This window comes from Myiozetetes cayanensis, unplaced genomic scaffold (assembly GCF_022539395.1).
Source record: "Myiozetetes cayanensis isolate MyiCay16 unplaced genomic scaffold, myiCay2020 scf3, whole genome shotgun sequence".
Taxonomy (NCBI): domain Eukaryota; kingdom Metazoa; phylum Chordata; class Aves; order Passeriformes; family Tyrannidae; genus Myiozetetes; species Myiozetetes cayanensis.
The window spans coordinates 43916713-43928560 of NW_026087521.1; the positions used below are offsets into that span (position 1 = coordinate 43916713).

Genomic DNA, 11848 nt, shown 5'->3' on the forward strand with positions numbered 1-11848 from the left:
AATTCAGAAACAAGCAGTTTGGGAGCCCTGTACCTGGCAGCTTTCTTAGTGAAGATATTTAAGATGTAACTCCCACCTATTCTGCTGATAAGCAGTGTTGGGAATAGTTGTCATCAACCTTTTTCACTGGAAGCAGTTCCAGTCATTAAAAAAAATAAATCTTAAGATTCACAAAATAGAGTGAACCTTTAGTTTGGTGCTCAAACCAGCTTCCTCAGAGAAAAAAACATCTCCGCTCCAATTCAATCTGCTTCTGATTCAGAAAAGGATTTGGACCTAGATCCTATAATACCATGAAGCCTATCCTCACTGCCAGGATGGAGAATTGGTGATTATTTCAAGTCCTGTTACAAAGTAAAGCATCAGAAGGAGATTACTCTCCTTGAAATAGGCTTCCTAGTAGTAGGAACATGATTTCAGACAAATTCCAGGATTTTACTACATGCTATATGGACATCTTAGCAACAAGAACATGAAATAGGAAGGATGAACACTGTTTTAATTTTTTTTCTTTCCTTTCCTGCAGTTGAAATTATTTGCTTTTTATTTTTTTTTTTCTGGCTTCACTAACATTTAATAAAAATGGTGATAGACTATTTTAATGAATAAATGATTTATTGAAAAACCCTAGCTTTACTGAGTGTTACTGATTCCACGCCACTTTCATTGCCCCAGATCCTAATTAAGAACAGCTTTTTTTGTGGAAGATGTGATTCCAGATTCTTTGCCAACTTCCCTACAAAAAAGACTGAGAGTGGGGAGAGAAAGCCTTGGAGAAGAGATTTCCACTTATACTCTACCTATGTGACAACATCAGCCTGGGTGTGAGCACATACATGGGAGGAGGTGGGCATGCTGTTTGTTGCAGTAAGTGTGGCAGTCAGAATGTCCCCCAGAGAAACCCATATGTAGGTGAACTACCAGAAAAGGGTTGACATCAAAGCAGACATTAGCACTGTGTATTCTAACATGCATAAGCTAATAAATACCGAAGAAGCAAAACTAAATCAAACTGATAGCCAGACAGGTTGATCAAACAGATATAGAATAATAGAGTGGTTTAGATTGGAAGGGACCTTGAAGATCATCTAGTTTCAATTGCCCTGCCATAGACAGTGAACCTCCTACTAGACCAGGTGTCTCAGAGCCCCACCTAATCTGGCCTTGAGCAATTATAGGGATGAAGCATCCACAGCTTCTCTGAAGCCTTCTCTTCTCCAGGCTGAATGACCCAATTGTCTAAGGCTGACTTCGTAGGAGAGACATTCCAACTTTCTGATCAACTTAGTGGCCCTCTGCACTCTAATGCAACAGAAACTGAGACAAAAACAGTAAGAAGAACATTCAGGCAACAGTGCAGGCAAAGGTTTGAAATTCATTACAGTATAGGATTGTTGGAACTAACACTGATAGAGCAAGCACAGGACTCGGAAACAATATTACTTCTACTAAGACAGTAAATTAGCTAGGGCAGAACATGATGCTAGTGATGGATACTGCTTCATACACTTGACTGGAAACGTTTGCTACTATTCCTGAACACCACTATAGAGACAGTGGGGTGCCCTGTAGAGCTTCCCTTCATGTTTAAATGGGTAAGCAATTCCATGTAAAAAAATGCAATTACTAAGGAGGTTTCAATCAAAAGAAGGATGTTAATTTGCTGACTTAACCATGTCAAAGATTCTCAGCCACACATGGCAGAATAGAGATATTAACTGTTTAACAACCAACACAGAAATATAGAGTTTACAATAATCTGATTCTGGGTAGGTAATGAAACTAGATGCAATATGATATTAGCAAATAACTTTCCCAGGCTGGAAAAATGACAGCAAATACTTTTGGCCAACATTGGAAACTATTTGAGTGCAACAAGGGTGACTGAAAATCCCTTCAATGACACAGGATATGTGTTGGAGTTATAACTGCAAACATGTGAATTGATTTTCTACTTGTCTTCCAAATTTGTACCTCTCAGTGTTTGTACTTCTTACTTCAAGTGTCATACAGCCTGCAGTGGTCACTGGTATCTACAGATGATTGTTATGGTCATGTTTTTCTTTAAAAATATCGAAGAAGAAAGTGGTAATAAACTGGATATTGGGAAAGAAAGAGAAAATGCTAAGGATTATGGAGGAGGGGCATTCATGCATATGGCTGAATTTTTAACTATGCTGGCAGCATCTATTAAGGACTTTCTTCCTGCAGAGCCAAACCTGTTTATAAAACCCCACAGCCTTTTGATAAATCCAGTGTCCGGCCTCCAGTCACAGAAGACATGTCAGAAAGGTCTGGGTATTTTTCAGTTCTTGAGTCTCTCACTTTAGCGCTTTTCTTTGCATAGCAACTGTGTGTACTCTGTACTGAGGTGATAGCACATCTGTGTTAACAAACAATTTCAAAATTAACTCATATGTAAAGTGGATTTGTGCAAAAAGCACTAGGTGTTTGTGGTTTGGCTAGTGATTGACCATGACTGTATTGCACTTGTGGTGACCTATTTTGTTCTCAGTTACTCATACTTGTAAATGTTTTTGTTTCTGTATATGGTATTCTATTCAAAACTGTTTGCAATGTGTTTTGGCAAATAAGCAAAACAAATGGCTGTTTCATGACCAGAGCTAGGGGTTCAGACAGGACAGCTGAGAGGTGTGTTCCTCACTCCTTTCAGCAGACGAGACCACATGTTTTTTCTAAACCAAGAAAAGTCAGTGGAGAGTTTTAGAGCAATCTAGAATTAGGAAGAATTAACATCAGACTTGCAAGCACAGTGATGCTTTTTACATTGTATTAACGACCCTCTGCATTGGGAAAAAGACACTGTGTTTTACATATTCCTTTGTAGTCTTCTGGTACAATGAATGAAAATAATGTGTAATGGCTGAAAGCCTACATTGTTTAGTTCCACACAAGAATGAAATTCAGGCCTGCTTTTGTAGTCTGTAGGGAAATTTCACCAACTTTAGTAGGATGTTTAAGAATATTAAGACTGTTGCAAATGGATGTGTATTCAGTAAAGCAGCTCAACCCTCAATCAGGGTTGCTTTACTTTGTGAAAGTCACTACAGAAACATAACTACTTAGTATTCTAATTCATAGTGCTGTTTCTGGTAGAGAAAGTCAAGATGGGACAAATTACCCTCAGTGAAGATACTTAGGATTTTCTCTTTATTACATAGTTCCCAGACGTGGAGTCAATGGGTTGAACCAAAGGTGTAGAGCAAGCACTTAGCAGCAGCAGCTCTTCAGCCCAATAGAAGTTTGTCCAAGGATATATCATGAATGTTTCTCTTCACTCAGATTAAATGGCATTTGAGAGAGATAAATCTTGAGCATCTATCTGCATGTGTTCTAAGATTGTTCCGTTAGGTAACACTGACCTTTGAAGAACTAATTTATGAGGATTTCCACACTACACTGTATTGGAAAAATAGCAGGCCAGCGGGTGAAAATAACTGTTAAAAATGATTGCATGTGCTCCTGATTTCATTGCATAATACCTCTATCCAGAAAATGGAGTACCTTGATGATCTAGTGTCTCTTTATGATTTTACATATGAACCCTTTTCATATGTAAGTTAGACATCTCTTTGCGGAAGGGTTAGTCTTTTCTCCTTTAATATGAACCTTTAGGGGACCTAAAAGAGTCATAATTTTTTATAGGAATTTCAAGATACTTTGTTGTATGATCAGAAACATAAATAATGATAATATTATGCATATATGCTTGTGAATATTTTGGACTACATATATTTGTTCTTTGTTTAAAGTGGAGATTGATTTCCAAGTACAAAAACATAATTATTGTTATAATTTAATTAGTAGTATTGTCACCTTTTTTTCAAAAAATAAATTAATATGCTATTATTGAGTAAAGAACATAGCTAAACATGCATACATATTGCAGAGACCTTTTAAATCTGTATTTTTTCATATTGGGTGAACACAGATGTACAGAAAATATATTGCTAGAAGGGCAGGGGTTTCTCAGCAATCACATAAAAGGAAGAGCAAAAATAAATTTTTTTGTGATAGGATTTCTGAAATGGTTATTTGTATGCTGGATTTCTATACTAGGTTATTTCTACAAGTACTCTGAAGCAGAATAAGGCCTGATTTTCACATTAAAAAAAGATTGAATGTTAGAACTGCAGTTCTCAACTGTTTTTAAAATCTATTTTTAAGAAAATACCTTGCCTTCAAAGTAAAAATTATACCACATGCATAGTCTTTAAATGCTTGCTATTGAGGCCAGTCTTAAAATGTTAGTAATAGGTGCAAGATATCAAAGAGCAACTAATTACTTCTATCTACGAATGCAAGAAGATTAAAATAATATGACTGGATAGTTTGTTGTGCTGATTGTCAGAAATAATAATATCATAGTTTCACATTGAATAACTGATTCTACTATTAATTTATTGAAATCCCATTTTTATAAAATAGAAAAAACATCTATCAGATTTCATAAAAAGTTGCCTGATGATATCTCCCTTGTTAATGAATTGTTAATGTACTGTGTTTTACATACCTGGACTTTTCTAAAATCCAGTTTTACTCTGTGCATGTATATCAGTTAACAGATAGCTAAATACTGCCCTAAGTTGATTTTATTTGCTTAAACTGATACAATTCCTATGCAAATATTTGGCTAGTTCAGTAAATAACTCGGAAGAGATGTATATCTTATTTATTTTCTATTTCTCACCATAGCACTAACTAACCATTGAATTTTTTGTGAAGTACCTAGTCTGTGAAATATGTAATCATTACTGTTGGTTATATCTCTGTGGAAACTAAAATTAACTAAATGTTCAATGACTATCCCAAAGTTACAGAAAGAAATAGTGTCAAAACTAGAAATGGAATACTGAAGAACAAAATTGCAGAAAATTGGTACTTTGATAGAACAGGATTTTCTCTTGTACCTGGATTTAAGTTAGATCAGTCTATTCCAATTCTGAAATCACTCACTGAATGAATCCCTATGACAATATATATTCAGTATATTGCTTTGGATGCTGAGACTCATGTACTTTCTGCCTTAAAAGTATCAATCTTCAAATGATGACAACAATTTATGAGTTTTGTACACATTAAGTGGTTGTTCACCACTAGTCACTATCTTAAATGACACTGACAGTTCTGATTACTAGTAGTCATGCAGCTCATGATTTTACTAGTATATGTATTTGGCCAAGTGCACCCAAATTCACTGTGTTAGTTACTACATAACAAAATAAGGAAATATAATTTGTTTATAGCAATGATGTTAACTTGGTAGATGTTGCATTTGATAAGAACCGTGTAGTAGGTTCTTTGGAATATTTGGGATCTTATGCAGATGATTTTCAATATATTCCCACTAGAAATTCTAGGGTAAAGTGTTAAGCACATGTTTCAGGTCTGTACAAAATCTCTTCTGAAAGAAGAACATCTTTGTCAGCCATAGAAAAGATAAAAGCAAAGAAAAAAATTAAAGTCCAATAAAGCTGTTATTTCTTGATTTCTGTGTTAGACCAAGTTTCATTCCAGCAAAACTTGTATTTTAGCACTCTTACAGTACAAGAGTGACACTACAATATCTTTATATGACAACAGCTTGAAGTAGTCGGAAACATATCATGATGTCCAATGGGATTGGAGGTTGAATTTCATTTCCATCCAGACGAAGGTATCGGAGGCGAGGGATGTTACCGTAATAACCATAGTCTTCTTCTAGGGCAATTGAGACTGGGCACATTTGAGTACCATTGACACCTGAAAATGTAAATCAACATTTTAGGTAATTTCTATGGGGAAGGTTCATGAGAACAAAATTCATTTAGGCAACAAATAAAGCAGGTTTCCACTGATATTTGTATGGGAGACAGTTGTTTCTACCAGATTTGTAAAATGCCAACAATTAAATATTTTTTTGATGAATCAAAAAAAATCTTAATATAATGTAATCTTGATCAGTGAATCACATATTTACTGTGCTGCAATTATGAATAAAGGTCACTAGATGCATAATTTTGCCTTGGACAGAGAGTACACTAATTTAAGCCACTACATGATAAGCATTGAGAAATAGCTCTCTATCCTCTGAGAGAGCAGGAAGAGATTAATGCTGAGAGGTTTTGAACATCTTATTTCAATGACAGTACATTAATTTTAGGCTGATAAAATTCCCTAATGAAGATCCTTCATTCAAAATAATAGCAGCATTGAATCAGAGGAAATTTTCATTTAGTGTTTTTAGCTTTTAACATCTGTACTTTCCTGTTCTCTCACATTCTTCAGTAGAGTTGGTTTCAGTTGCAAGAATATAATTTTACAATGGGTTATTTTTCTTTCTAATCTGAAATCCAACAAATCCTTAACATTCTTTATACATCACACATAGTTTGTTTCTGTTCAGATAAAATTTGAAACTGTGGTTTAAATCATTACCTATATTCATAAGTGTTGAATGGCTTGGGCTCTACATTGTCTCCTCTAGGTTACATCTGCACTTGGTTAAGATACCTTTCTTATTTTGTCTTCAGTTGTTGAATAGTCAGGCAGCTGCTGCCCTATTTCAGCTCAAAATGAACTCATTCTAGAAAATACTGAAGTGGTGTTTGTTTATCAAAGATGTCAAATTCCTTTGATCAAATTATGGTATTTAGTGATTGGTCTGATGGCCTGAGGATCTTCCTGGCTCCCAAACAAATGAAAAAAAATGAATGGAGAATGTGTATGTAACAGATCTTTTGAAAAATACTTTTTTACCAACTCAGATTTCTAGCAAAATTTGTCTCCCTTTATATTTAACAACGATAATATGCACACGTCTTCTGATTACAGTATCCCAAGTCAGATAATTGTTATGATGTAAAATATCACAATGTAAATTACTTTTTTTTTTTCTCAAAAGAAAACCCTTCACTCTACTTTGAACAACTTCCCAGATTTTTGCAACATCTTGGAAGTGGACTTTATCTTTCTCATGGAAACTAGTTAAATACATCCAGTTGGCCCGAGCCTGAAACTTTTGTCATATCTGTGATATCTATCTTGTGAAATTTGATTAATGTTGGCAAAGTTTTTGATATTCTTGGAAGAAACAAGCTACAGCTTATTTTTATTTGTGAAGCAGAAAGCTTGAGAGTTTTCATTACGAAAGCAGCTATTACAAGTTTTACAGGGATCAACATTATGTAGCAGAAAATATCCACCTTTTCTGGTCAGCACTATTGTCTGTAGAACACAAGAAGGCTTCAAGTGTGTTCTAAATCTTTGTCTTTTCTGACCTAGAAACTATCATCTCACTGCACTTATTTTAACTGGTTTAATTACTCTAGCCTTAAAGTGAGACAACAGTTATCTAACCACAGACCACCTATGAAGAAGTTATTTCTTGATGATATGTGATGTGAAGTGGTTTGGTTTATTTTTCTCATCCCATTAACAGTAAATCCTACCCAAACTATTAGAGGAGTAAGAGCCTCTCCCTCTTCCTCTCTTTCAAACCTCTTCATGTGTATATTACTGAATTTTGTTTAAGCAGGAGAGACAGGCCTATGCATCTACATAAGTACAATTCACTCTACCTAAACTAATCCATGTAGAGATTGTCAGTGTAACTAAACCATTTGGACTGTTTTTAAACTGAGAGATGAATGTTTCCAAAAGGTGATTTACAGCTCCTTAAGATGGGATGGTTTTCCCCCTGCAATTCTGTATCTCTTTGCATTAATTGAGCAACTGGTCGGTATAACTAACCCAAACTAGATAAAAATCTAGAATAGTTATTTTAAAGAAAATTAATTCCACTGCTTGTCAACAGTATTATTATGTGGTATAATATTTAAAGAAGAGACTCTGGAGCTGCTGTAAGGGAAAACTGCAGAAAGGTTCTTATTAAAGTCTAACGCTGTATGTCTGATGAAGAACTGAAGAAGATCCTGTTTCTTCTTCAGCAAAACTCATAATTTAGAAACATAATTTAGCTACTTGGACTTCATAATTTAGCTACTAAGGACTTCTCCCTTTCTCTGCATATGGAATAACATTAGCTTAGCACCCAAACTCCTGGTGTTCTTCTGCAGAACTTAATATTCACTTCCTTTTACCTGTCCTTTGATAGCACTGTAATACCACCATGTAGTCCTTGCTCACTTGCTACACCATCATTTCATGCCTTCTCTTTGCTTCTTTTAACACTCACTTTTCCACTATTTAACATCTCCCCAGAGCCTCAAAGATGTATCTCCTAGATAAATATGTAAGCATGTGTGTTTTAAAATACTGTGGAACAAGAGTTGTGCAAATGTTGGAGCCATAATTAGTTTTGATTTTATGTTGATTTTACTTCCAACTTTTGAGTACTTCTTTTATCTGTGTGTTGAGATCCTTAGGGAAGGGACCACAGGTGAAATTCTTGTTCCACTGAGACTAGTGATGGTGAAGGGATTCGAGAGGCTGAGGGAGCTGGGGTTAAACCTGAAGAGGACACTCAGGGGTGACCTCATCACTCTCTACAACTGCCTGAGAGGAGGTTGTAGCCAGGTGGGGGTCAGTCTCTTCTCCCAGGCAACCAGCAGTAGGACAAGAGGGCACGGGCTTGAGCTGTGCCAGGGGAGGTTTAGGCTGGATATTATGAAGAAATTTTTTACAGAGGGCATTGGAATGGGCTGCTCAGGGAGGTGTTGGATTCACCATCCCTGGCGGTTTTTAAGATGAGACTGGATGTGGCACTGAGTGCCATGGCAGTGAAGGCCTTATATCTTCATAAATGGTCTCTGGAGAAATAAGGCCTTGCACTTATATGAAGAACTGATATTAAACAATAACATACAACAAAACACAGGCAAACTATATTTACATAGAAATGTTGATGACTGAGTTCTTGCAATGCCAGGATTATAACTATGAATTACCAAGAGAAAATGAAGTAGTGACTTACCGTTGTGCAGGAATATATGAGAATTAATATTACAAAAAGGGTTAGTACCGCACACATAAAAGTAAACCTTCATAAGGACTCTTTTGTGGAGAAACCAGATCCAGGATATTACAGTTATTCTTCTTTCAAAAATTTACACTGGCTATCTTAAAGGAGTGATTGATCATCAGTTCCAACATTTAAGAAGGCAAAATGAATATGCAGTAATGACACATCTTGTTACTCCAGCCTGATGAAATTACATTGCTTGTTTGCAATATTAAAGGCCCTTTGAGATGTCACCTATTAGAGCAGTGTCCCATGAAGACTACATCATTAACCCTTACCTCTTGAACAATTATGCTATGTTGTAGAATGTGCTTTACATAATACCTGATTTTCATTTAAGGTATCAAGTTAACTTTTTTAATATTTTTTCTACTACTTCATATGCAGTTTACTAAGACTTAAAACTTTTTTTATTATTTTAATTAAAAGTAGTTTTGAGCTTAAGGTGACAATGAATTTTGAGAAGTGGCAAAGGCACTAAGGAATATAAGGCTTGTGGAAAGCTGCTGTGATTTAGCTTCACAGGTACCCATGTATCACTGGAAAGCAGGACTTGAGCTTGCACATACTACACAAGTTGATTTTCATGGTTTTAAGCTCTATCAAACTTCAAAGGAAGATAATTGGGCAGCTCCTTAAATGCTACCTAGATACAAAATCCTTCTTAAACTAGACAGGCCACATTCCAATGATTTGAATCTAGTGTCCACCTAATGTGACAGGATAAAACCTGCACTTGAGGCCCTGTAGTGAAGCAATGAAAATAAATCCCTTCATAACCAGAGGGCAATTAAATATGTTCAGAAACAACATATGTCATAAGCCCTAACTCCTAATTAACTGTTAGAAATCTTTCAGACCACTTAAATGTATGGCAGTTGTACAAAAAAAAAAAAATAAATTTAACAAGATTTCATACATTTATTTTGTAAAATGCAGCAAATTAACCTAAATTATGAATAAGTATCCTCCTTTCATGGGTCCTTGTTTCATACAAAAGCCAAACCATAATTTTTAGTATATTTGTGAACTACAGTGGCACTAAGAAGTGGTAAGGGACTGTGTAATCAACTAAATCACCATGACAGGAAGATAAATATAAATGCTTTACATCCTTCTGTGAAGTAATAAATAGAAAGTCATCACTTTTATTTTGGCTTTTGGTATGAAACAAAGGATTTACTAAGCAGATAATTCTGATATATAAAATATGTGATGTTCCTAACCAGCATATCCCCACTATACCTGGATGAATTCAGAAGCAGTGCTAGGAATGGAACTATAGCATGACAACAGGCTTCTGCTGTCTTGGCTACAAAACCTTGCCTTATTTACACAAAGTGGAAGATGTTGGAAGACATTTGAGGAGACACGTATTCACAGAACAAAGCTTCTGTAAAATCAGTAAAACCCTGAAACATGTTGCCCAGTGAGTTGGTAGATGCCCCACCCCTGAAAACTTTCAAGGTCAGGTTGGACAGGGCTCTGAGAAACCTCATCTATTGAAGACATTCCTGCTTATTGTAGGAGGATTGGACTAAATGACCTTTAAAGATCCCTTCCAACCCAAATTATTCAATGATTCTATGATTTTAATCACTTTATTTCATAGAGTATTTTCAGTAGTTAAGTAGGCACTTGAAAATAATTGTGTCTTGGTAGGGTCCCACACCAACAATATGCACTTACTTTTGATTTTGTTGTGATCGAGATGAAGGTGCTCGAGGTGAGCATTGATTGCTGGAATTTTAGTGAGTTGATTGTGAGACAGCTGTAGATCTAGAATAGATGAAACATTAAACCCATTTGGAGGGATACCATCATCAGATAATTTATTGTAGTTCAGCCTAAGAAAAGTGACTTTGGGTATTGCACTGAAGTAGTTTTCTGGTATAACTTCAATGGAGTTGTTGTCCAAAAACAGCTGTAGTGTATTAGCTGGAATGCTTAAAGGCATTTTCTTGAGTGAATTTTTTGCTATGTTGAGTTGCATAAGATTGTTGAGTCCTTGGAAGGTGTCACTTTGAAGAGCGCTGTCCAGCAAACTGTTCTGGTGGAGATCTAACATAGTAAGGTTTTCCAAGTTGCTGAAGACTCCTTCTGGTATTTTGGAGATTTTGTTTCTAGCTAGTCTTAGCTGTTCCAGGCTCACTGGTAATGGGGCAGGCACCTCTTCCAATTCATTATCTTCAAGGAATAAGTAAAGCAGTCTTTTCAGCTTGCTCAGTGCACCACTCTCAATTCCATTGTTTGTGATCTTATTCTTGTTCAGATTTATCCATCTCAGATGAGTGGCATTCACAAAAGGCTTCTCTGAAAGTGTTTCAATTAGATTGTTTTGAAGATAGAGGTACCAAATTCTTGCTGGAATTGCAGGTATTTCTTTAAGTCCTTTGTTATCACAGTACAATGCATTGGGGAAACTAGGAGGACAAAAGCACTCTTGTGGACACTCAGAAGTGTAGTGAGACCAATGCTCAGGATCCAGATCATCATAAACTTGTCTCACAGTTCGAGTCCATACAGAATTGGCCAAGAACAAAAGCAAAAGGCTTGTATAGACTTTTAGGATCATTGTGTTTGCCTTTGAAGGGGAAAAAAAAAATTAGGTGTCTCTCAACAGAATTCTATAGCAGCATATTAGATTAACAAAGCAGTTTTGCATATTAAATAATACTTCCTTTATAAACAGCCAAATTCTGTCCCCTAGGGTATTACCCATGCCATGTTAAGGAAAAAGAAACAGTAATATAAGAGGTATAAAAAATCCAGTGCTATATGTTGATGAACATTTCCCTCATTCAGCTTAGATTCCACATTGGCTACCAGTTTAACTGATGATCATGCAAGTGTAATTTCAAAGAA

At 35.8% G+C, this 11848-nt stretch overlaps 1 protein-coding gene across 1 annotated transcript; it reads right to left on the bottom strand.

Annotated features, from left to right (window-relative positions):
* Nucleotides 1–5590: 5590 nt before the first annotated feature.
* On the bottom strand, nucleotides 5591–11558 carry KERA (keratocan). The gene is made up of 2 exons (XM_050324162.1): nucleotides 10673–11558; nucleotides 5591–5763 (listed from the first exon to the last, which is right to left on the bottom strand). The coding sequence occupies exons 1-2, from the start codon at nucleotides 11556–11558 to the stop codon at nucleotides 5591–5593; spliced, it is 1059 nt and encodes a 352-aa protein (XP_050180119.1).
* Between the last annotated feature and the right edge of the window lie 290 nt (nucleotides 11559–11848).